Source organism: Pleurodeles waltl, chromosome 5 (assembly GCF_031143425.1).
Source record: "Pleurodeles waltl isolate 20211129_DDA chromosome 5, aPleWal1.hap1.20221129, whole genome shotgun sequence".
Lineage (NCBI taxonomy): Eukaryota > Metazoa > Chordata > Amphibia > Caudata > Salamandridae > Pleurodeles > Pleurodeles waltl.
This window is the reverse complement of record NC_090444.1, coordinates 1,865,690,462-1,865,717,391: the sequence shown is the minus strand read 5'-3', so window position 1 is coordinate 1,865,717,391 and position 26,930 is coordinate 1,865,690,462. Positions and strand designations below refer to the sequence as shown.

At 48.3% G+C, this 26,930-nt stretch overlaps 1 protein-coding gene across 1 annotated transcript in view; it reads left to right on the top strand.

The window, feature by feature from the left end:
- PTK7 (protein tyrosine kinase 7 (inactive)) overlaps positions 1-21,035 on the top strand; it is a 535,321-nt gene extending 514,286 nt beyond the window's left edge. The window contains exons 19-20 of the mRNA XM_069236405.1: positions 219-397; positions 18,285-21,035. Coding sequence (XP_069092506.1) covers positions 219-397; positions 18,285-18,445 — 340 coding nt within the window. The 3' untranslated portion in view covers positions 18,446-21,035. The remainder of the gene's footprint in view (positions 1-218; positions 398-18,284) is intronic.
- Positions 21,036-26,930: the final 5,895 nt, after the last annotated feature.

Genomic DNA, 26,930 nt, shown 5'->3' with positions numbered 1-26,930 from the left:
CCCTGCAGAATGAGTGAGACTAATGTGCGTGCAGAGTAGGTTGAGGTAGGGATTAGAGGAGCATGAATGGAACTGAAGGACACAAGCAAAGCATGGGTGTTGCACAGTCTGGGGGGTAAATTTATTCCACGTCACTGACCATGCGTTTAAATGTTCATGTCTTGATGGAGGCTCCGCTAGCAGTGATGATTCAACCTTGTTATTTTATTATTCTTTAGCGAGTACTATCACTTCCGCCAAGCCTGGATCCCCCTTCGCTGGATGCCGCCAGAAGCTGTGATAGAGGATGAGTTCTCCACCAAATCCGATGTGTGGTCCTTCGGAGTCTTGATGTGGGAGGTATTCACACACGGGGAGCTACCACACTCGAAGTTAGCAGATGACGAGGTGCTGTCAGGTATGTATTACAAGGGCCTGTGCTCGACAAACGAGTAAATATTCTATTGTGTTGCTCTTTACAGTTCAGTGCTGACCACTTGTGCTGGGGCCTGAGGCTTAGGGAAGGTGTAAAGCTGATCTCATGCTTCATGTGTGATTGTTGCTCACTTGGTGAGCCTGTGCATCTCTCAAGTAGTGAACCTTTTAGCCTCTATCAGGAAGTTCACATTTCAAAATAAGAGGCTTATTGGTTTTGAATTTTCGTCGTTTAGTAACCATTTGTGGATTACACTGAAAACAATCCAGTGAGATAATTTCTCAGCTCAGTGGGGAAACACTAACCTCCATGTGAAAGTCCCGCCCTGTAGAACACCAACCCACAAACCGATTCATGTTTTTTCCTTCAAAAGTGTTTGAAAAAGAGATCTTTCCAGTTTTCTTATGGGAGTTGCTTCCCTTTGAAAACTTGTTTTGGCAAGGTAATATGTTTTTTTCTCCATACTGTCTCTAAGCCACTATATTGTTGTAGGAAGTTGGCTCTGTATGTGCTATTTCAAAGTAAGGAATAGCATACACAGAGTCCAAGGGTTCCCCTTAGAGGTAAGATAGTGGCAAAAAGAGATAATACAAATGCTCTATTTTGTGGTAGTGTGGTCGAGCAGTAGGCTTATCAAAGGAGTAGTGTTAAGCATTTGTTGTACATACACACAGGCAATAAATGAGGAACACACACTCAGAGACAAATCCAGCCAATAGGTTTTGTTATAGAAAAATATATTTTCTTAGTTTATGTTAAGAACCACAGGTTCAAATTCTACATGTAATATCTCATTTGAAAGGTATTGCAGGTAAATACTCTAGGAACTCTGAATAATCACAATAGCATATATACTTTTTACATAAAACACATTTAGCTGTTTTAAAAGTGGACACAGTGCAATTTTCACAGTTCCTGGGGGAGGTAAAGTAATGTTAGGTTCGATGGCATCTGTCGCTGTAGATACGCATGTTTTGCAATAGCTCGCCATCTGGTGTTGGGCCGGAGTGTTACAAGTTGTTTTTCTTCGAAGAAGTCTTTCGAGTCACGGGACCGAGTGACTCCTCCTTTTGTCTCCATTGCGCATGGGCGTCGACTCCATCTTCGATTGTTTTTTTTCCGCCATCGGGTTCGGACGTGTTCCTGTCGCTCCGAGTTTCGGAACGGAGAATTAGCTAATTTCGGAAGATTTTCGTCGGTATTGTTGCGTTCGGGATCGGCGTACTTAGATTCCACACCGCATCGAAGATCGAAGAGCTCCGGTGCCCTTCGGGGTAGTTTTTCGATCCCCCGTCGGGGCCTGGTCGGCCCGACCGCGTGCTGAAGAACGCCGATGGAACGGACCCCGTTCCGTTTCTGCCCCAAATGCCACAATAAATACCCCTATACAGACCAACACTTGGTCTGTAACCTGTGCCTGTCACCTGAGCACAGTGAAGACACCTGTGAGGCCTGTCGTGCGTTCCGGTCCCGAAAGACACTCCGAGACCGTCGAGCCAGAAGACTTCAGATGGCGTCCGCGCCGACAGCCCACCGAGAGTTCGAGGAGCAGGAAGAGGAAGGTACCTTCTCGATCCAAGAATCGGACTCCGAAGGATTCGACGATACACAAACCGTGAGTAAGACGTCGAAAACCACACAGAGAACGATTTACAAGGCCCAGGGGACGCCACTGCCATCCGGCCATGGCTCCACCCATAAATTCGGTGACCGACCGTCGGCACCGAAAAAGGCCCAAACAGTGCCGAGGTCGTCCGACTCCGGTCGAGACACCAGCACGCAGCCTTCTCGGGACCGAGAAAGTGCTGGAGACAAGCCTCGACACCGAGATGCCGGTGTGGACACGGCTCGACGCCGAGACAGCGGCACCGAAGAAGATCGACGCCGAGAGGTTTCGCCCCCGAAAAAGAAAAAAGTCACCTCGGAGCCGAAAAAACACGCAGACAGGGTTTCGATGCCGAAACAAACTGCAAGCGACCCAGCTTCAGGCTCTTATACAGAAGAGCACTCGCTAACCTCCCAAATGCAAAAGCATAGGTTTGAGGAAGAGCTACAAGCAACTGATGTGGACCATACGCAAAAGCGTATCTTCATACAGCAGGGGACAGGAAAAATAAGCACCCTTCCCCCCATTAGGAGAAAGAGAAGGTTGGAGTTCCAGACTGAACAGACACCACAACCAAAAGTGGTGAAAAGAGTTACCCCACCACCCTCTCCTCCGCCCGTGATTAACGTCTCACCAGCACGAACTCCATCACACTCCCCAGCTCACACCACCATAAGCCAGGGTGACCAAGATCAAGACGCATGGGACCTATACGACGCCCCAGTGTCAGATAACAGTCCGGAGGCATACCCTACGAAGCCATCTCCACCAGAAGACAGCACCGCGTATTCTCAAGTGGTGGCTAGAGCAGCACAATTTCACAACGTAAGCCTCCACTCAGAACAGGTCGAGGATGATTTTTTATTCAACACACTCTCCTCCACCCACAGCTCATACCAAAGCCTGCCTATGCTCCCTGGTATGCTCCGGCACGCAAAAGAAATCTTTAAGGAGCCGGTCAAAAGTAGGGCAATCACACCAAGGGTGGAAAAAAAGTATAAGGCGCCTCCTACAGACCCGGTTTTCATCACTACACAGCTGCCACCAGACTCTGTCGTTGTAGGAGCAGCTAGAAAAAGAGCCAACTCCCACACATCTGGAGATGCACCACCCCCAGATAAAGAAAGCCGCAAGTTCGATGCAGCTGGTAAGAGTCGCAGCACAAGCTGCAAACCAGGGGTGCATCGCGAACTCCCAGGCACTACTTGCGCGCTATGACAGAGCCCACTGGGACGAGATGCAACATCATTGAACATCTGCCCAAGGACTTACAAAATAGGGCAAAACAAGTGGTTGAGGAGGGACAGACCATTTCCAACAACCAGATCCGCTCCTCCATGGACGCTGCAGATACAGCTGCACGGACAATTAATACATCTGTAACTATCAGAAGGCATGCATGGCTCCGAACGTCTGGATTTAAACCAGAGATTCAACAAGCAGTTCTCAATATGCCTTTTAATGAAAAAGAACTGTTCGGTCCAGAAGTGGACACAGCGATTGAGAAACTCAAAAAAGATACGGACACTGCCAAAGCCATGGGCGCACTCTACTCCCCGCAGAGCAGAGGGAATTACAGCACATTCCGTAAAACGTCCTTTCGAGGGGGGTTTCGGGGTCAGAGCACACAAGCCAGCACCTCACAAGCAACACCGTCCAGTTACCAGGGACAGTATAGAGGAGGTTTTCGGGGACAATATAGAGGAGGGCAATTCCCTAGAAATAGAGGAAGATTTCAGAGCCCCAAAACCCCTACTACTAAACAGTGACTCACATGTCACTCACCCCCTCCACACAACACCAGTGGGGGGAAGAATAAGTCATTATTACAAAGCATGGGAGGAAATCACTACAGACACTTGGGTTCTAGCAATTATCCAACATGGTTATTGCATAGAATTTCTACAATTCCCTCCAAACATACCACCAAAAGCACAAAATTTGACAACACACCATTCCAATCTCCTGGAGATAGAAGTGCAGGCACTATTGCAAAAGAATGCAATCGAATTAGTGCCAAACACACAAATAAACACAGGAGTTTACTCACTGTACTTTCTGATACCAAAGAAGGACAAAACGCTGAGACCAATCCTAGACCTCAGAGTAGTGAACACTTTCATCAAATCAGACCACTTTCACATGGTCACACTACAAGAAGTATTGCCATTGCTAAAACTACACGACTACATGGCAACTTTAGACCTCAAGGATGCTTATTTCCATATACCAATACACCCATCGCACAGGAAATACCTAAGGTTTGTATTCAAAGGAATACATTACCAATTCAAGGTACTGCCTTTCGGATTAACAACCGCACCAAGAGTCTTTACCAAATGCCTAGCGGTAGTCGCTGCACACATAAGAAGGCAGCAAATACATGTGTTCCCATATCTAGACGACTGGCTAATCAAGGCCCATTCGTTAATACAGTGCTCAAATCACACAAATCATATCATACAAACCCTCTTCAAACTAGGGTTCACCGTCAATTTCACAAAATCCAAAATTCTGCCGCGCAAGGTACAACAATACCTGGGAGCCATAATAGACACATCAAAAGGAGTAGCCACTCCAAGTCCACAAAGAATTCGAAATTTCAACACCATCATACAACGCATGTATCCAACACAAAGGATACACGCAAAGAGGGTACTACAACTCCTAGGCATGATGTCTTCATGCATAGCCATTGTCCCAAACGCAAGACTGCACATGAGGCCCTTACAACAGTGCCTAGCATCACAATGGTCACAAGCACAGGGTCACCTTCTAGATCTGGTGTTAATAGACCGCCAAACTTACCTCTCGCTTCTGTGGTGGACCAACATAAATTTAAACAAAGGGCGGCCTTTCCAAGACCCAGTGCCACAATACGTAATAACAACAGATGCTTCCATGACAGGGTGGGGAGCACACCTCGATCAACACAGCATACAAGGACAATGGAACGTACATCAAACAAAACTGCATATAAATCACCTAGAACTTCTAGCAGTTTTTCAAGCACTAAAAGCTTTCCAACCAATAATAGTTCACAAATACATTCTCGTCAAAACAGACAACATGACAACAATGTATTATCTAAACAAGCAGGGGGGGACGCACTCCACGCAGTTAAGCCTGCTAGCACAAAAGATTTGGCGTTGGGCAATTCACAACCAAATTCGCCTAATAGCACAATTTATACCAGGGATCCAAAATCAACTCGCAGACAATCTCTCTCGAGATCACCAACAGGTCCACGAATGGGAAATTCACCCCCAAATTCTGAACACTTGTTTCAAACTCTGGGGAACACCTCAGATAGACTTGTTTGCGACAAGGGAGAACGCAAAATGCCAAAACTTCGCATCCAGATACCCACACGAACAATCCCAAGGCAATGCCCTATGGATGAACTGGTCAGGGATATTTGCTTACGCTTTTCCTCCTCTCCCTCTCCTTCCTTACCTGGTAAACAAACTCAGTCAAAGCAAACTCAAACTCATATTGATAGCACCAACTTGGGCAAGGCAACCCTGGTACACAACGCTGCTAGACCTATCAGTAGTACCCTGCATCAAATTGCCCAACAGGCCAGATCTGTTGACACAGCACAACCAAAAGATCAGACACCCAGATCCAGCATCGCTGAATCTAGCAATCTGGCTCCTGAAATCCTAGAATTCGGGCACTTACAACTTACCCAAGAATGTATGGAAGTCATAAAACAAGCCAGAAGGCCATCCACCAGGCACTGCTATGCAAGTAAATGGAAGAGGTTTGTTTGCTACTGCCATATTAATCAAATACAACCATTACACACAACTCCAGAACATGTAGTGGGTTACTTGCTTCACTTACAAAAATCTAACCTGGCTTTCTCTTCCATTAAAATACACCTTGCAGCAATATCTGCATACCTGCAGACTACCTATTCAACTTCCCTATATAAGATACCAGTCATTAAAGCATTCATGGAGGGCCTTAGGAGAATTATACCACCAAGAACACCACCTGTTCCTTCATGGAACCTAAATGTTGTCCTAACTAGACTTATGGGTCCACCTTTTGAACCCATGCACTCCTGCGACATACAGTTCCTAACCTGGAAGGTGGCATTTCTCATCGCCATTACTTCCCTAAGAAGAGTAAGCGAGATTCAGGCGTTTACAATACAGGAACCTTTTATACAACTACACAAGAATAAGGTCGTCCTAAGGACCAATCCTAAATTTTTGCCAAAGGTTATTTCACCGTTCCATCTAAATCAAACAGTGGAACTTCCAGTGTTCTTTCCACAGCCAGATACCGTAGCTGAAAGGGCACTACATACATTAGATGTCAAAAGAGCATTGATGTATTACATTGACAGAACAAAAAACATCAGAAAGACTAAACAACTATTTATTGCATTTCAAAAACCTCATGCAGGAAACCCAATATCAAAACAAGGTATAGCCAGATGGATAGTTAAATGCATCCAAATCTGCTACCTTAAAGCTAAACGACAGCTGCCCATTACACCAAGGGCACACTCAACCAGAAAGAAAGGTGCTACCATGGCCTTTCTAGGAAACATCCCAATGCAAGAAATATGTAAGGCAGCCACATGGTCTACGCCTCACACATTCACCAAGCACTACTGTGTAGACGTGTTATCCGCACAACAAGCCACAGTAGGTCAAGCCGTATTAAGAACATTATTTCAGACTACTTCCACTCCTACAGGCTGATCCACCGCTTTTGGGGAGATAACTGCTTACTAGTCTATGCAAAACATGCGTATCTACAGCGACAGATGCCATCGAACTGAAAATGTCATTACCCAGTGTACATCTGTTCGTGGCATCAGTCGCAGTAGATTTGCATGTGCCCACCCGCCTCCCCGGGAGCCTGTAGCAGTTTGGAAGTTACCTTCAATTATTTATATATGTATCATCTCAACCTTAAATAGGTGCATACTTAGTCACTCCATTGCATGGGCACTATTACTACAATTCAACTCCTACCTCACGCTCTGCGGGGAAAAACAATCGAAGATGGAGTCGACGCCCATGCGCAATGGAGACAAAAGGAGGAGTCACTCGGTCCCGTGACTCGAAAGACTTCTTCGAAGAAAAACAACTTGTAACACTCCGGCCCAACACCAGATGGCGAGCTATTGCAAAACATGCGAATCTACTGCGACTGATGCCACAAACAGATGTACACTGGGTAAGTGACATTTTCATTCTTGCAGGTAAGTAAACCACCTACGGGGTTCAAATTGGGGTCCAAGGTAGCCCACCGTTGGGGGTTCAGAGCAACCCCAAAGTCACCGCACCAGCAGCTCAGGGCCGGTCAGGTGCAGAGGTCAAAGAGGTGCCCAAAACACATAGGCTTCAATGGAGGTAAGGGGGTGCCCCGGTTCCAGTCTGCCAGCAGGTAAGTACCCGCGTCTTCGGAGGGCAGACCAGGGGGGTTTTGTAGGGCACCGGGGGGGGACACAAGTCAGCACAAAAAGTACACCCTCAGCGGCGCGGGGGCGGCCGGGTGCAGTGTGCAAACACGCGTCTGGTTTCCAATTGTTTTCAATGAGAGACCAAGGTGTCTCTTCAGCGTTGCAGGCAGGCAAAGGGGGGGGGCTCCTCGGGGTAGCCACCACCTGGGCAAGGGAGAGGGCCTCCTGGGGGTCACTCCTGCGCTGGAGTTCCGATCCTTCAGGTCCTGGGGGCTGCGGGTGCAGGGTCTTTTCCAGGCGTCGGGATTTCAGAGTCAGGAGGAGCCTCGGGATTCCCTCTGCAGGCGTCGCTGTGGGGTCTCATGGGGGACAACTTTGGTTACTCACACTCTTGGAGTCGCCGGAGGGTCCTCCCTGTAGCGTTGTTTCTTCACCAGTCGAGTCGGGGTCGCTGGGTGCAGTGTTGCAAGTCTCACGCTTCTTGCGGGGATTGCAGGGGTCTTTAAATCTGCTCCTCTGGAAACAAAGTTGCAGTCTTTGTTGAACAGGGCCGCTGTTCTTGAGAGTTTCTTGGTCTCTTAGAAGCAGGGCAGTCCTCTGAGGATTCAGGGGTCGCTGGTCCTGGGGGAAGCGTCGCTGGAGCAGTTTTCTTCTGAAGGCAGGAGACAGGCCGGTAGGACTGGGGCCAAAGCAGTTGGTGTCTTCTTTCTTCTTCTGCAGGGGTTTTTCAGCTCAGCAGTCCTCTTCTTCTTTAAGTTGCAGGAATCTAAAATCTTAGCTTCAGGGGAGCCCTTAAATACTAAATTTAAGGGCGTGTTTAGGTCTGGGGGGTTAGTAGCCAATGGCTACTAGCCCTGAGGGTGGGTACACCCTCTTTGTGCCTCCTCCCAAGGGGAGGGGGTCACATCCCTAATCCTATTGGGGGAATCCTCCATCTGCAAGATGGAGGATTTCTAAAAGTTAGTCACTTCAGCTCAGGACACCTTAGGGGCTGTCCTGACTGGCCAGTGACTCCTCCTTGTTGTTTTCTTTGTTTCCTCCAGCCTTGCCGCCAAAAGTGGGGGCCGTGGCCGGAGGGGGCGGGCAACTCCACTAAGCTGGAGTGTCCTGCGGTGCTGTGACAAAGGGGTGAGCCTTTGAGGCTCACCGCCAGGTGTTACAGCTCCTGCCTGGGGGAGGTGTTAGCATCTCCACCCAGTGCAGGCTTTGTTACTGGCCTCAGAGTGACAAAGGCACTCCCCCCATGGGGCCAGCAACATGTCTCTAGTGTGGCAGGCTGCTGGAACCAGTCAGCCTACACAGATAGTCGGTTAGGTTTCAGGGGGCACCTCTAAGGTGCCCTCTGGGGTGTATTTTACAATAAAATGTACACTGGCATCAGTGTGCATTTATTGCGCTGAGAAGTTTGATACCAAACTTCCCAGTTTTCAGTGTAGCCATTATGGTGCTGTGGAGTTCGTGTTTGACAGACTCCCAGACCAAATACTCTTATGGCTACCCTGCACTTACAATGTCTAAGGTATTGCTTAGACACTGTAGGGGCACAGTGCTCATGCATTGGTGCCCTCACCTATGGTATAGTGCACCCTGCCTTAGGGCTGTAAGGCCTACTAGAGGGGTGACTTATCTATACCTGCATAGGCAGTGAGATGCTGGCATGGCACCCTGAGGGGAGTGCCATGTCGACTTACTCATTTTGTTCTCACCAGCACACACAAGCTGGCAAGCAGTGTGTCTGTGCTGAGTGAGGGGTCTCCAGGGTGGCATAAGACATGCTGCAGCCCTTAGAGACCTTCCTTGGCATCAGGGCCCTTGGTACCAGGGGTACCACTTACAAGGGACTTATCTGGATGCCAGGGTGCGCCAATTGTGGAATCAAAAGTACAGGTTAGGGGAAGAACACTGGTGCTGGGGCCTGGTTAGCAGGCCTCAGCACACTTTCAATTCAAAACATAGCATCAGCAAAGGCAAAAAGTCAGGGGGTAACCATGCCAAGGAGGCATTTCCTTACAGGCGGTCACCCTGTATTTCTAATGGGTACTTGTAGGAAGCTGGCTCCCCATATATTGTGCACTAAAATGAAGTACACTCTGCAGAGAGTCCAGAGGATCTCCAGTTAGTACTGCAGAGGCAAAAGCAGATAGTACTTATGCTCTGTTTGTGGTAGTGTAGGTGAGCGGTTAGGCTTACCACATGGTAGTGCTAACTGCTTGTTGTTCTCGCAGAGGCAATAAATGAGACACACACGCAAATAATAAATCAGAGACCAATTTAGAAAAACATTTCTTTTTATATATGTTTCAAATCCAAGGACGTTGTAAACGGGTAAGTAAACATTGAAGCATAAATACTTTGCAGCTTCAAAAATAAACAGGGCAATTTCAGAGTTCTCTCAGTGTTACCCTATGGGAGGAAAACAAGAAGCAGTTTTGTAGGTAAGTACACGACTTACAAATTCAGTCTTCGGGGTTTCAGGTTAACACCAGGCAAGGTTAAATTATGCAGTATTGGATCTTTCATAAATTCACATGCTTGAATCATCCCCGTCGTCGAAGTGGGAGTCCCACGGTACATAAAATAGCAATAAATAATTTTTTTTGCCATAGGCTATAATGGAGTCAGAGCTTGCTCATATAGCCTATCCATGTCCTTTTGTGAAAGGACCCAAACCTGCCTGCTGTCCAATCAGGCACCAGCACCCTCTAGAACCTTCTCCAGAGAAGCTCCCTTCCTCAGATTTTCTACCGCACGTCGTGTGAAGGGAGTCTCCCTGAGCTCTGCTCAGTTTTTCTTCTACTTCAGAGATTTTCTCTCAAGAAAGCTTCAAATATGTCAGATTCTTCTAGAAAAGGCCTTTTCCGCCCTTGCAAGACCTGTGGGAAGAAAAGGCTCCATGTGGATGACCCACATAAAGAATGTTTGTACTTTCTCTACCCACAACATCAGGTTAAGGACTGCAAAATATGTTGCACCTTGTCCACAAAGAGCCTCAGAGACCGGGAGGGCAGACTCCTGACATGGATACAGACCAAATCCTGTACTTCAGGTGAGGAGAGTGGGTCAGAGAGGCCACATAAAAGGTCCAGATCTGAGGACCTAGGCCACATAGAGAAATCCAGAAAGAGGCAGAAATCTCATCATGGGAAGGGCTTACAGACTTCAGTCTCCTCTGAGCCTTCCTCTCCTCTTCAAAAGAAGGAGTCTTACCATCTATCTCCTTCTTCAGAGTCTTCCGCTTCTGGAAAAATGACTCTGAAAATTAGAACGACGACTACACCGTCGACGACCGTGACGACGACGACGGTACCTACATCTACCGTCTCCACTTCATCGTCGACAAGACCGTCGTCAGCGTCGACGACCTTAACATCGACGGTAAGGGGTCCGATCCCTTCTCTCCAGACTCCATCGGCACCGTCGACGACTGCCCCGTCGACTATAACCTCAGCAACGTCATTCTCATCGGCGCTATCGCCATCGACTGGGTCAAAGAAACTACCGTTGACGACACTACTGTCTACTAAACCATCGTCGGCGAGACCATCGTCGACGAAACCATCGTCGGCGACTCCACCGTCGACGGAAAAATCTGCACCATCCACGGCTGCATCAACTTTCACGCCATCGACAGCAGTGATGCCTAGTGGACATGTTGAGGCCATTCCTACCTCTTCCAGGTCTCCAGCTCTCCGAGCCATGGTCAGCATCAGAAGTCTACCTGCACAGGACGTTTATCCAACCGACACATCTCCAAACAAGGTGTCGGCTTTACTACCCAGTCATCATCTTGACTGGGAGGAATCGGACGAAGGTCCTTTTGGAGATGCACATCAGTACCAAGAATGCACCCACAGAGGCACAGGTGCGGCCGTGTGCAGAGGTTAAATTCAGGGTTGGGTGCCCAATGTAGCCCGGGGTGAATGAAGATGCGCCACTCACAGGTGAGTAAACGGGTTCAGGGGTCGATCTCCTGGGGTTGAGTTAAGCACAAGGGGGGGCCACAAGGCAGCACCAAACTTACACCCGCAGTGGTATGGGGAGCAGCCCGGTGCAGAGTGTCAACACAGCGTCGGGCGCCCAATGTTAACCAGTGGAGACTGGGAGTGAACGAAGATGCGCTGCTCACAGGTGAGTAAAGCGGTGTCAGGAGTCGCTCTCCTGGGGTTAAGGTAAAAACGAAGGGGGGCCACAAGGCAGCACCAAACTTACAAAATGAGCAGCACGGAGAGGTTGGGTGCAGAGTGCCATCAGTGTCGAGAGCCCAATGTTAATCAACGGGGGAGGTTGGTTTTGGAGAAAGGCTGCAGGCTTGGGCCAGGAGGCTGAACAAAGAAAACCCACAGCTGCCCAGGTAAGTTCTGATGCTAGGGGACTTAGGAACACCGTCAGTCCAGCTCCCCAAGGCCCAGGGGCTTTGTGTGCAGTGGTGTCATTTGACGTTGGGAACAGCTTGCTGGGCAGGTCGCAGTCAGTGAGAGTCTTCAATTTGAGGGTGCAAGCTTAAAGGCAAAGTCCAGCAGGGGTCAACCCACGGTGGACTCTGGCTCAGGATCGTTGGGGAACCTTCACAGGACCTGTGGGCGTCGGGTGCAGAGGTGGGCCCACAGGTAGTTTCGCGGTTCCTCAGGGCAGAGTTCTTTTTCTTTTAAAGTTGGTGTCTTCTTGAACAGGTCTGATGTTCTCTGGTGATCTTGATCTTTGTGGAGGAAGGCAGTACTCCCAAAGTTTAGGAGGTCGCATGGCTGCAGGGCGGTTATCTTTTGGGCCAGGGTCGTCAAGGGCTGCAGACAGAAGTATGCATCTAAGGGCTAGCTCGTTTTTAAAACAAAATTGGTACCTATTTCCAGTTTGTGGTGGAAACAGGTGTAAAACCCATGGTTGATGGTAGAAAGCTGTACGTTTTTGAAAAATAGACAAAATTACAAATTTAAAAAGTAGTTTGTAGAGATTCCACAAGGTTTTCCCAGAAAAACTGTTGAAATAAAAAAAAGTCAGAAAAACAGCCATTTTCAAATGCGTTTTCGTCTGTAACGTCTTGCGATTGTCTATTTACGAACACAATCCACTGTCTGCTAGACTTTTCTGTTCACTGTGGAATATAGGGTTTGTAGGTTCTCCAGAGGTACTCGGAGCCTACAGCTGAGCTGCACTTACAATGGTTTTTCACCATGTACCAGTATAAAGCAATTCATGTGGTAACATACAGAGGGAAAGTATATAGTGATCAAATATAGAGGAAAGGAAACCTATGTAGTTCTGAAATGTACACTAGATTCTTAGTTTAAGAGCAGTGGTAATATGCATTTGTCTGGATTTGTGGCACCCATACTAGCATATGGTTCGGAGAGCATTTTGCAAAGCGTTGTCTTTCTTACACACACGCTTACATTTGGAATGCACAAATGCAGACTGATCCAGTTATTAACAGCAAATGTTCTGCTATTCTGTGTTCCCAAACTTCTCCCAGTAAAAACTAGTGCTCCGCTTGTGCGTCTGGGCCTGGCACCTGAGATACAATACACCCTAAAAATCAACCTGGAGGCATCATATTCCAATCAGCAGAATCATAATTTAGTTTTTTTCAACGTGGGTACATTTTCCTCAGATTTCTGTGATGGAAAGACCTGGATTCTGTGGGGAGCCATAAATATCCTCCCACCCCGTTGACTATTAAAAAATGATACCTCACTTGCCTGCAACCGGAAAGGACCCAAAATAGAACATGGACACATCAACTTTTTTCTACTGAAAACCAATTCCTTATTGCAATTTGGTTAGCTGTGGATTTTGGGCCCTAGCTCAGCTGGCACATAGGGAAACCTACTAGACCTGCTCGTTTCTAAAAACTAGACACCCGAGAGAGTCCAGGATGTCATGTTTTTTACCCAGAAGCCCCTGGCAAACTTCAGATTGCCTTATCTAAAACACACTTATTTTCCTCACATTTCCATGATGGAAACTTTTGGAATCTGTGGGGAGCTACAAATTTCCTATTACCCAGCATTACCCACATGTCTCCTGAAAAATTGCTACCTCACTTGTGTGGGTGGACCTAGAGGGCATGACAGAAGAAGCCCCTAATGCGCTACATTGAGAGATAAGCCATAGGGGTATCGTCCCCCATGGAAACCTGCCAACTGCAGACGTGTGAAAACCAGACACCCAGGGGAATCCAGGGTGGTGTGTCTTGAATGGATCCCTCAAGGTTTTCCTACCTCTTACTGTAAGGAAATGCCTCCTTGGCATGGTTACCCCCTGACTTTTTGCCTTTGCTGATGCTAGGTTTTGAATTGAAAGTGTGCTGAGGCCTGCTAACCAGGCCCCAGCACCAGTGTTCTTTCCCTAACCTGTACTTTTGATTCCACAATTGGCACACCCTGGCATCCAGATAAGTCCCTTGTAACTGGTACCTCTGGTACCAAGGGCCCTGATGCCAGGGAAGGTCTCTAAGGGCTGCAGCATGTATTATGCCACCCTGGAGACCCCTCACTCAGCACAGACACACTGCTTACCAGCTTGTGTGTGCTAGTGAGAACAAAATGAGTAAGTCGACATGGCACTCCCCTCAGGGTGCCATGCCAGCCTCTCACTGCCTATGCAGTATAGGTAAGACACCCCTCTAGCAGGCCTTACAGCCCTAAGGCAGGGTGCACTATACCATAGGTGAGGGTACCAGTGCATGAGCACTGTGCCCCTACAGTGTCTAAGCAATACCTTAGACATTGTAAGTGCAGGGTAGCCATAAGAGTATATGGTCTGGGAGTCTGTTTTACACGAACTCCACAGCACCATAATGGCTACACTGAAAACTGGGAAGTTTGGTATCAAACTTCTCAGCACAATAAATGCACACTGATGCCAGTGTACATTTTATTGTAAAATACACCACGGAGGGCACCTTAGAGGTGCCCCCTGAAACTTAACCGACTATCTGTGTAGGCTGACTGGTTCCAGCAGCCTGCCACACTAGAGACATGTTGCTGGCCCCATGGGGAGAGTGCCTTTGTCACTCTGAGGCCAGTAACAAAGCCTGCACTGGGTGGAGATGCTAACACCTCCCCCAGGCAGGAGCTGTAACACCTGGCGGTGAGCCTCAAAGGCTCACCCCTTTGTCACAGCACCGCAGGACACTCCAGCTTAGTGGAGTTGCCCACCCCCTCCGGCCACGGCCCCCACTTTTGGCGGCAAGGCTGGAGGAAACAAAGAAAACAACAAGGAGGAGTCACTGGCCAGTCAGGACAGCCCCTAAGGTGTCCTGAGCTGAAGTGACTAACTTTTAGAAATCCTCCATCTTGCAGATGGAGGATTCCCCCAATAGGATTAGGGATGTGACCCCCTCCCCTTGGGAGGAGGCACAAAGAGGGTGTACCCACCCTCAGGGCTAGTAGCCATTGGCTACTAACCCCCCAGACCTAAACACGCCCTTAAATTTAGTATTTAAGGGCTTCCCTGAACCTAAGATTTTAGATTCCTGCAACTACAAGAAGAAGGACTGCTGAGCTGAAAAACCCTTGCAGAGGAAGAACAGAAGACACCAACTGCCTTGGCCCCAGACTTACCGGCCTGTCTCCTGCCTTCCAAAGAAACCTGCTCCAGCGACGCTTTCCAAGGGACCAGCGACCTCTGAATCCTCTGAGGACTGCCCTGCTTCGAAAAAGACAAGAAACTCCCGAGGACAGCGGCACTGCTCCAAAAGAACTGCAACTTTGTTACAAGGAGCAGATTTAAAGACCCCTGCAACTCCCCGCAAGAAGCGTGAGGCTTGCAACACTGCACCCGGCGACCCCAACTCGACTGGTGGAGATCAACCAACTCAGGGAGGACCCTCCGGCGACTCTACGACTGTGAGTAACCAAAGTTGTCCCCCCTGACCCCCCACAGCGACGCCTGCAGAGGGAATCCCCAGGCTCCCCCTGACCGCGACTGTCTGAACTCCATTTCCCGACGGCTGGAAAAGACCCTGCACCCGCAGCCCCCAGCCCCTAAAGAAACGGAACTTCTGTGCAGGAGTGACCCCCAGGAGGCCCTCTCCCTTGCCCAGGTGGTGGCTACCCCGAGGAGCCCCCCCCTTGCCTGCCTGCGACGCTGAAGAGATCCCTTGATCTCTCATTAACTTCCATTGAAAACCCGACACGTGTTTGCACACTGCACCCGGCCGCCCCCGCGCTGCTGAGGGTGTACATTCTGTGCTGACTTGTGTGTCCCCCGGTGCCCTACAAAACCCCCCTGGTCTGCCCTCCGAAGACGCGGGTACTTACCTGCTGGCAGACTGGAACCGGGGCACCCCCTTCTCTCCATTGAAGCCTATGTGTTTTGGGCACCTCTTTGACCTTTGCACCTGACCGGCCCTGAGCTGCTGGTGTGATAACTTTGGGGTTGCTCTGAACCCCCAACGGTGGGCTACCTTGGACCAAAAACTGAAACCTGTAAGTGACTTACTTACCTGTTAAAACTAACCATAACTTACCTCCCCCAGGAACTGTGAAAATTGCACTGTGTCCACTTTTAAAAACAGCTTATTGTGTTTTATGTAAAAAGTATACATGCTAATGTAATGATTCAAAGTTCCTAAAGTACTTACCTGCAATACCTTTCAAATGAGATATTACATGTAGAATTTGAACCTGTGGTTCATAAAATAAACTAAGAAAATATATTTTTCTATAACAAAACCTATTGGCTGGATTTGTCTCTGAGTGTATGTTCCTCATTTATTGCCTGTGTGTATGTACAACAAATGCTTAACACCACTCCTTGGATAAGCCTACTGCTCGACCACTCTACCACAAAATAGAGCATTAGTATTATCTCTTTTTACCACTATTTTACCTCTAAGGGGAACCCTTGGACTCTGTGCATGCTATTCCTTACTTTGAAATAGCACATACAGAGCCAACTTCCTACACTTACCTAAAATGCTCTGCAAACCTCAAACCTTTCCTACAACAACACATGTTCCTCACATTGCTGTGAAGAAAACTTCTGGAATCAGTAGAAATCCACAAACCTCCTACCAACCAGTGTTAAGCCACTTGTCCCAATAAAAACGCTACCCGATTTGTGTGGCTGGGCCTAGGGCATGCAGCAGGAACGGATCCAACCAGAGATAATGGGGATCCCACTGTAGAGGCAGATTGTTGCACTCCTTTGGGATGGGGGCATGGTCAGGCCTATGGAGGGCAGCCCCCACCTTTTAGTTTTACTTTATGTTTGAATCCCCAGTGTTTAGTGGGCTTTCGGCCCCAGGTGAAGGCAGATTGGAGCAAATCATCTAATCTGCCCCCTCACAGGGGGTAGACTGTACTGCTTGTTTTGGGGTGGTGCCACGGCCCTATACATGGAGGGCAGCCCTCACCTCATTATCCTGTTATATTTTCATGTATCCCTCGTGTCCAGGGGTAGATTGGGGGGGAGGGGGTTACAGAGCACAAGCCCTTGCCAATCCCTGGTGTCTAGTGGACAGATCGCTGCTTTGGGGTCCGTCTCCTGCGGCGATCCCAAAGCATTAACACACTGGGCAGAAATGCCATTTGAAAGAGGAGATTTTACAGTTTCCTACACTATCTCCCTAAGTTAATAAGTGCTCGTGGGGGCTGAGAGATGCCCCCGAGCACTGATGAAGTGAAAGTAGAAAGAGCCAATTGACTCATTTTACTTTCACTTCTGTAGTAATGACGTTGGCACTCCCTGCACTCTGATCTTCATTACTCAACAAAAAAAACAGCAGCCTTGGGCTGCTGAGGGAGCTCTTCACAAGTAGCCCAGGCTGAAACTGAACAAGAGGAATCCCTTGGCAGCCAGCACCAGAGGGTCCTTGCCACTGGCCGACTTCCGCACTTAAAAAGGGTAAAGTGTTCCAGGTTCCATGCTTGCATCGAGAAATTCATTGTCACTTCTTTCTTTCCAGAAATCTTACTCCTATGCCAGAACGTCTCTGTATTCCGGTTGTAAGCAGGAGCCTCACATTTTACCTTGGCAAAACTAAAAAAAGGCAAACTGACCAGATATTTGTGACATTCAGCTAACTTTATAAGCAAGGAGTGTTGAAATGGCTCTCAACCTGTATCATGCTACGTCACTAAAAGGAGAGCATACCAGTTAGAGGAGTGATGACACACTCAGCCAGCGGTTTTTCAGTGGAAACAGCCTTGCATGCAGGAGTGCCTCTGCACCAGATTTCATGCCGCAACCTGGAAGAACAAACAAATGTTCACCAATCGCCTGGATATGGATGCAGCAGTATGCTCTTGGTTCGGACAATCAGATCTATCCAGCCCTTTTAGATAGGTGATGGATTCCTACTTCCTAATGTACTGTAGACTGCCAGCTAGTCTAAGTCAAAAATTTTAAACTATAAAAGATACAATACTGGAGAAGAAACACACTATTTACCTGTACCTATTCTCCTCCAGCATTGTCACCATTCATAGATTGATAGATTCACATCTTAAACCAGCTTTCTTCCCATTCTGAGACTCCCCGATTGACACATTCATGCATTAAAAATCTGAGCTAGAGCGCCCTCAAAGGGGAGTGAAAGTGCTGGTGCTTTCACCTGATTGGCTAAAGTTTTGGTGCTTTTCAGTGATGTGAACAGGCTACTAAAGAAAAGCTGTTATTAGACCTTGTTACCATTTTTACAGTATTTCAGACCTCTTAAACCACTGGGAATTCCCAACCTGACAACTGGGGAATAATGCAAGCATGTGAATCTATGAACGATACCAACGCTGGAGAATTTTAGTTACAGGTAGGTAACTTGTTTCTTCTAGACTGCTTGTAAGGACATGAAACAATATTCAGCTGATGACTTCCTTATGCTTCTTTGCCCTCAGGTTTGCAGAGCGGAAAGATGAAGCTACCCCTGCCTGACGGTTGCCCTTCAAAACTCTACAAACTGATGCAGCGATGCTGGGCCTCCAGTCCCAAGGACCGCCCATCATTTAGTGAGATTGCCAACACACTCGGGGATGTCCCTTCTGACACTAAAATCTGACCATGGACAAGGACAGTCCAAGGTTGGGATATACTGCAGTGTTTGCACCGTGTACACACTACAGGCTTGAGTCAGTCTAAAACGTTTCAATCTGGGAGAAGCAATGGACTAGCAACCTCTGGCTCTGTGCTGCTGAGCTGCGAGCCCATGACCTCTGTTCAGCAGATCGGACTGGACAGCACCTCACTACATTTCCTCCAGTGAAGACCTGAACACCCGACTCTACCTCTGTCCGACTAGAGGCTATTGACATTTCCCGACGGAAGTAGTAATGCTAGATCTTCAGTCTGTCTACAAGAATCTGGCTACAGCAAGTTCCATCTGGTGATGACGATCCCAGTCTTGTTTTAGAATCCTGAAAAAAACAAGCTTGGCCTCTGAGCAATCATAAACTCTATGGACTGCATAAACTGTACTTGAGATCCTTTTAGCTACTGTCATGGCACGCCCTCCAGCAATCTGTAACCATGCTATATGAGCACAGCGGCTGTCATGCCATGCACACTTCCTGCCTTAGCCCCTCATCCCATTATCATTCTCCAAAGCCCTAGTCCTTGTGTTTAATATCATTCCTTGACTTCTGACGTGCAGCTGGTTCAGGGTCCACATCAGTCTTTTATATGTTGTCTATCGTTCAGCCATGCAGAGTTCACTTAATACTGATCCTATCCAGAAGAATCTAGTTCTGTGTGCTTCACTCCTACTCTGTCCAACAGGATCCCAATTGATTTACTCCTATCCAAGAGGGCCAATAATGCTTGTTTGAGGGGGCCGGTCTGTTGTCCTGTGCTTTATGAGAATCCAGCCCATCACCCACATCTGTTTGCTTTGCATCCATCTTATCCAGCTGGGCCGGTGCCCCTTTGCTTTACACCTGACCTGCATCATCTGTTCCCCGCTCCTTTACAGCTTTCCTGTCCTGCAGGCCCTGCTCCCTTCTGCTTTACAGCTATCCTTCCCTTCAGGACCCGCTCCCTCCTGTTTTACAGCTGTCCTGTCCTGCAGGCCCTGCTCCCTCCTGCTTTACAGCTATCCTTCCCTTCAGGACCCGCTCCCTCCTGCTTTACAGCTATCCTTCCCTTCAGGACCTGCTGCCTTCTGCTTTACAGCTGTCCTGTCCTGCAGGACCTCTCCCTCCTGCTTTACAGCTCTCCTGTCCTGCCGGACCCGCTCCCTTCTGCTTTCAGCTATCCTGTCTTGCAAGGCCTGCTCGCTCCTGCTTTACAGCTGTCCTGTCCTGTCCTGCGGGATTTCTCCCTCCTGCTTTACAGCTATCCTTCCCTTCACGCCCTGCTCCCCTCTGCTTTACAGCTGTCTTGTCCTGCAGGACCTGCTCCCTTCTGCTTTCAGCTATCATGTCCTGCACCCTTCTGCTTTGTCTGTTGCCCCTAAACTGACCTTTCTCTGTACTTTACACCTGTCTAATAGGATCTGGTACTGTCTCTATCACATTGGATACTTTCCATGTGCACATCCAGGTGTCCCTGCTGGTGACCCAAAGGAATGGGAGGGTCTCTCTGCAGTCCCTGCCGTATGTTTAAGAGCAGGTCTCTCTGCGCTATCGTACAATCGCTTCTGTAAGTCTGGAGCTCCACTTCCAAAAGGGCTATCATTTGTGAATACTAGAAGCTGCTCTTAGCAATCGTATACATTGTTATGCTTTAGCAGCACTTCCTGTAGCCAGCTCTCCTTTGTCCCAGACACACTGTACAGTAGGATGTAAGCAGTTCTTCTCTTTCAAGAGCTGGCCTTGGCTCGATGCCTCCTGTGCATGCCACCCTTCATGTCATCTCCCCTCACCTGCACGAACCCTTCGCATCTAGGTACTCTATATGCACTTGTTTCAGTCAGTGGTTTCTTGCATCCCATATGGACTGGAAACTTTTTGCACAGGCAAGGTGTGTCCTCCCATAAACATGAGTAGCAGGTACTGGGTCGCTGCCATATTCATTGCCTGGTGACACGTGTGCACATGCATGTCTGGTTTGTCATGTAGATACCGTATTAACCATTCAATACCAAGACCCTCCTAGGAAGAGCACAAGAACCAGTCTCTTTATTCCAGAGGTTCTAGCTTTGAGTTTGGTTTTGTTTGTTTTATTTTGCATATTATTTTAATAACTGTACTGTTAGTATTTGTTTGTGGCATTATAGCATATTACCATATCTAAAGGCAACCCTCCCTCCCCCTGCCCTGCGCCCCTGCGGAGTCAGGGCCCCCTCACCAGGGACCACCATGAAACACAACTAATTATTACACGTATTAATCACTCGAACACTAAGTGCCTGGCATATGAAGGAAATGTTCACGAGCTTCTCAAGGTATAATGCCGCCTTTTATATAATTCATTTTTTGGTCAGACTTGTTTTTATATGTTACAATTTTTTTATTTTTAAAAGTTGAAAAGAGGAGACACCCCCAGTTTGTGCCAGTTGTTGGTAATGTTTTTTATTCTCGGTCAGACACAAGACCCCTTTTAGTGTCCGTCCATCGTCCCCTCATGCAGACGTTTACAACAAGCAGGAAAGGTTTTTTTTAATGGTTTTTTTCTACTTGCTGCTCTTAATAAAGAATCACTTTTATAATTAACATGTTTTTCTTCATTGTCCTGTCTTTTCTGTTTAACAAGAGGCAAGAACCCAGCAGAAGATTGTAAATGTTTGTGCGGCATGAATACACGTGATGATGGTCTGAAACACCTTGTCATTGGATCCCATGCCACCACCGTACCACCAGGAGTAATCTTGAAAAGAGACTGGTTTTCAAGCCCTCATGAATTGTACAGACAGCGCGGCTCCACCATTTCTTTATATAAGGAGATCGAGTTAGCTAGAGTATCATTCGAGCTGTACCTGGTTGAGGCTGACCCATTGGGTGATTCACAGGTTCTTGAAAGTTGAGGCCAATTAATGGTGAGCCAAGCCATTAAAGCGACTGAGAACCCATTGAATGTGCTCACATACATGAAAGTGTTGAAGCTGTTGTATTCTGGATTCTTTTTAATGGTTGCAATAGGCAGAGCATAACCCCCAGGAAAGTCTGTTTGCAAAGTGAAAGTGGCCCTAAATAAGGTTGGTGGGAACGTAAAGGTTCTTCCAGAATGATGATTCTCCAATTGATGTGCAGAGAGAATCTTGATTTCATTGAATACAGAGGAGGCTATCATTGTGCAATGAACTTTTATTGCTGTCCCCACAATGCAGCCCTTTAAAGAAAATAAATACATCATAAATAACAAACATTCCACTCTAGACCACTGTAGGAAGTTGGCTCTGTATGTGCTATTTCAAAGTAAGGAATAGCATGCACAGAGTCCAAGGGTGTCCCTTAGAGGTAAGATAGTGGCAAAAAGAGATAATACTAATGCTCTATTTTGTGGTAGTGTGGTCGAGCAGTAGGCTTATCAAAGGAGTAGTGTAGGAAGTTAGCTCTGTATGCACTATTTCAAAGTAAGGAATAGTATGCACAGAGTCCAAGGTTTCCCCTTAGAGGTAAGATAGTGGCAAAAAGAGATAATACTAATGCTCTATTTTGTGGTAGTGTGGTCGAGCAGTAGGCTTATCAAAGGAGTAGTGTTAAGCATTTGTTGTACATACACACAGGCAATAAATGAGGAACACACACTCAGAGACAAATCCAGCCAATAGGTTTTGTTATAGAAAAATATATTTTCTTAGTTTATTTTAAGAACCACAGGTTCAAATTCTACATGTAATATCTCATTCGAAAGGTATTGCAGGTAAGTACTTTAGGAACTTCAAATCATCAAAATTGCATGTATACTTTTCAAGTTATTCACAAATAGCTGTTTTAAAAGTGGACACTTAGTGCAATTTTCACAGTTCCTAGGGGAGGTAAGTATTTGTTAGGTTAACCAGGTAAGTAAGACACTTACAGGGCTTAGTTCTTGGTCCAAGGTAGCCCACCGTTGGGGGTTCAGAGCGACCCCAAAGTCACCACACCAGCAGCTCAGGGCCGGTCAGGTGCAGAGTTCAAAGTGGTGCCCAAAACACATAGGCTAGAATGGAGAGAAGGGGGTGCCCCGGTTCCGGTCTGCTTGCAGGTAAGTACCCGCGTCTTCGGAGGGCAGACCAGGGGGGTTTTGTAGGGCACCGGGGGGGACACAAGTCCACACAGAAATTTCACCCTCAGCAGCGCGGGGGCGGCCGGGTGCAGTGTCGAAACAAGCGTCGGGTTCGCAATGTTAGTCTATGAGAGATCTCGGGATCTCTTCAGCGCTGCAGGCAGGCAAGGGGGGGGTTCCTCGGGGAAACCTCCACTTGGGCAAGGGAGAGGGACTCCTGGGGGTCACTTCTCCAGTGAAAGTCCGGTCCTTCAGGTCCTGGGGGCTGCGGGTGCAGGGTCTCTCCCAGGCGTCGGGACTTTGGATTCAAAGAGTCGCGGTCAGGGGAAGCCTCGGGATTCCCTCTGCAGGCGGCGCTGTGGGGGCTCAGGGGGGACAGGTTTTGGTACTCACAGTATCAGAGTAGTCCTGGGGTCCCTCCTGAGGTGTCGGGTCTCCACCAGCCGAGTCGGGGTCGCCGGGTGCAGTGTTGCAAGTCTCACGCTTCTTGCGGGGAGCTTGCAGGGTTCTTTAAAGCTGCTGGAAACAAAGTTGCAGCCTTTCTTGGAGCAGGTCCGCTGTCCTCAGGAGTTTCTTGTCTTTTCGAAGCAGGGGCAGTCCTCAGAGGATGTCGAGGTCGCTGGTCCCTTCGGAAGGCGTCGCTGGAGCAGGATCTTTGGAAGGCAGGAGACAGGCCGGTGAGTTTCTGGAGCCAAGGCAGTTGTCGTCTTCTGGTCTTCCGCTGCAGGGGTTTTCAGCTGGGCAGTCCTTCTTCTTGTAGTTGCAGGAATCTAATTTTCTAGGGTTCAGGGTAGCCCTTAAATACTAAATTTAAGGGCGTGTTTAGGTCTGGGGGGTTAGTAGCCAATGGCTACTAGCCCTGAGGGTGGGTACACCCTCTTTGTGCCTCCTCCCAAGGGGAGGGGGTCACAATCCTAACCCTATTGGGGGAATCCTCCATCTGCAAGATGGAGGATTTCTAAAAGTTAGAGTCACTTCAGCTCAGGACACCTTAGGGGCTGTCCTGACTGGCCAGTGACTCCTTGTTTTTCTCATTATTTTCTCCGGCCTTGCCGCCAAAAGTGGGGCCTGGCCGGAGGGGGCGGGCAACTCCACTAGCTGGAGTGTCCTGCTGGGTTGGCACAAAGGAGGTGAGCCTTTGAGGCTCACCGCCAGGTGTGACAATTCCTGCCTGGGGGAGGTGTTAGCATCTCCACCCAGTGCAGGCTTTGTTACTGGCCTCAGAGTGACAAAGGCACTCTCCCCATGGGGCCAGCAACATGTCTCGGTTTGTGGCAGGCTGCTAAAACTAGTCAGCCTACACAGATAGTCGGTTAAGTTTCAGGGGGCACCTCTAAGGTGCCCTCTGGGGTGTATTTTATAATAAAATGTATACTGGCATCAGTGTGCATTTATTGTGCTGAGAAGTTTGATACCAAACTTCCCAGTTTTCAGTGTAGCCATTATGGTGCTGTGGAGTTCGTGTTTGACAGACTCCCAGATCATATACTCTTATGGCTACCCTGCACTTACAATGTCTAAGGTTTTGTTTAGACACTGTAGGGGTACCATGCTCATGCACTGGTACCCTCACCTATGGTATAGTGCACCCTGCCTTAGGGCTGTAAGGCCTGCTAGAGGGGTGTCTTACCTATACTGCATAGGCAGTGAGAGGCTGGCATGGCACCCTGAGGGGAGTGCCATGTCGACTTACTCGTTTTGTCCTCACTAGCACACACAAGCTGGCAAGCAGGGTGTCTGTGCTGAGTGAGAGGTCTCCAGGGTGGCATAAGACATGCTGCAGCCCTTAGAGACCTTCCTTGGCATCAGGGCCCTTGGTACTAGAAGTACCAGTTACAAGGGACTTATCTGGATGCCAGGGTCTGCCAATTGTGGATACAAAAGTACAGGTTAGGGAAAGAACACTGGTGCTGGGGCCTGGTTAGCAGGCCTCAGCACACTTTCAATTGTAAACATAGCATCAGCAAAGGCAAAAAGTCAGGGGGCAACAATGCCAAGGAGGCATTTCCTTACACAACCCCCCCCCAAACGAAAGAGGATGAGACTAACCTTTCCCAAGAGAGTCTTCATTTTCTAAGTGGAAGAACCTGGAAAGGCCATCTGCATTGGCATGGGCAGTCCCAGGTCTGTGTTCCACTATAAAGTCCATTCCCTGTAGGGAGATGGACCACCTCAACAGTTTAGGATTTTCACCTTTCATTTGCATCAGCCATTTGAGAGGTCTGTGGTCAGTTTGAACTAGGAAGTGAGTCCCAAAGAGGTATGGTCTCAGCTTCTTCAGGGACCAAACCACAGCAAAGGCCTCCCTCTCAATGGCACTCCAACGCTGCTCCCTGGGGAGTAACCTCCTGCTAATGAAAGCAACAGGCTGGTCAAGGCCATCATCATTTGTTTGGGACAAAACTGCCCCTATCCCATGTTCAGAGGCATCAGTCTGCACAATGAACTGCTTAGAATAATCTGGAGCTTTTAGAACTGGTGCTGAGCACATTGCTTGTTTCAGGGTGTCAAAGGCCTGTTGGCATTCCACAGTCCAGTTCACTTTCTTGGGCATTTTCTTGGAGGTGAGTTCAGTGAGGGCTGTCACAATGGATCCATATCCCTTCACAAACCTCCTGTAATACCCAGTCAAGCCAAGGAATGCCCTGACTTGAGTCTGGGTTTTTGGAGCTACCCAGTCCAGAATAGTCTGGATCTTGGGTTGGAGTGGCTGAACTTGGCCTCCACCTACAAGGTGGCCCAAGTAAACCACAGTTCCCTGCCCTATCTGGCATTTGGATGCCTTGATAGAGAGGCCTGCAGATTGCAGAGCCTTCAAAACCTTCTTCAGGTGGACCAGGTGATCCTGCCAGGTGGAGCTAAAGACAGCAATATCATCAAGATAAGCTGTGCTAAAGGACTCCAAGCCAGCAAGGACTTGATTCACCAACCTTTGGAAGGTGGCAGGGGCATTCTTTAAACCAAAGGGCATAACAGTAAACTGATAATGCCCATCAGGTGTGGAGAATGCTGTCTTTTCTTTTGCTCCAGGTGCCATTTTTATTTGCCAGTACCCTGCTGTCAAGTCAAAGGTACTTAGAAATTTGGCAGCACCTAATTTATCAATGAGCTCATCAGCTCTTGGAATTGGATGGGCATCTGTCTTGGTGACAGAATTGAGCCCTCTGTAGTCCACACAAAACCTCATCTCTTTCTTTCCATCTTTGGTGTGAGGTTTGGGGACTAAGACCACTGGGCTAGCCCAGGGGCTGTCAGAGCGCTCAATTACTCCCAATTCCAGCATCTTGTGGACTTCCACCTTGATGCTTTCTTTAACATGGTCAGATTGTCTAAAGATTTTGTTCTTGACAGGCATGCTGTCTCCTGTGTCCACATCATGGGTACACAGGTGTGTCTGACCAGGGGTTAAGGAGAAGAGTTCAGGAAACTGTTGTAGGACTCTCCTACAATCAGCTTGCTGTTGGCCAGAGAGGGTGTCTGAGTAGATCACTCCATCTACTGTGCCATCTTTTGGGTCTGATGACAGAAGATCAGGGAGAGGTTCACTCTCTGCCTCCTGATCCTCATCTGTTACCATCAACAGATTCACATCAGCCCTGTCATGGAAGAGCTTAAGGCGGTTCACATGGATCACCCTCTTGGGGCTCCTGCTTGTGCCCAGGTCCACCAAGTAGGTGACCTGACTCTTCCTTTCTAGTACTGGGTAAGGGCCACTCCATTTGTCCTGGAGTGCCCTGGGAGCCACAGGCTCCAGAACCCAGACTTTCTGCCCTGGTTGGAACTCAACCAGTGCAGCCTTTTGGTCATACCAAAACTTCTGGAGCTGTTGGCTGGCCTCAAGGTTTTTGGTTGCCTTTTCCATGTACTCTGCCATTCTAGAGCGAAGGCCAAGTACATAGTCCACTATGTCCCGTTTAGGCTCATGGAGAGGTCTCTCCCAGCCTTCTTTAACAAGGGCAAGTGGTCCCCTTACAGGATGACCAAACAGAAGTTCAAAGGGTGAGAATCCTACTCCCTTCTGTGGCACCTCTCTGTAAGCGAAAAGCAGGCATGGCAAGAGGACATCCCATCTCCTTTTGAGTTTTTCTGGGAGCCCCATGATCATGCCCTTTAATGTCTTGTTGAATCTCTCAACTAAGCCATTAGTTTGTGGATGGTATGGTGTAGTGAATTTATAAGTCACCCCACACTCATTCCACATGTGCTTTAGGTATGCTGACATGAAGTTGGTACCTCTGTCAGACACCACCTCCTTAGGGAAACCCACTCTGGTAAAGATACCAATGAGGGCCTTGGCTACTGCAGGGGCAGTAGTCGACCTAAGGGGAATAGCTTCAGGATACCTGGTAGCATGATCCACTACTACCAGGATATACATATTTCCTGAGGCTGTGGGAGGT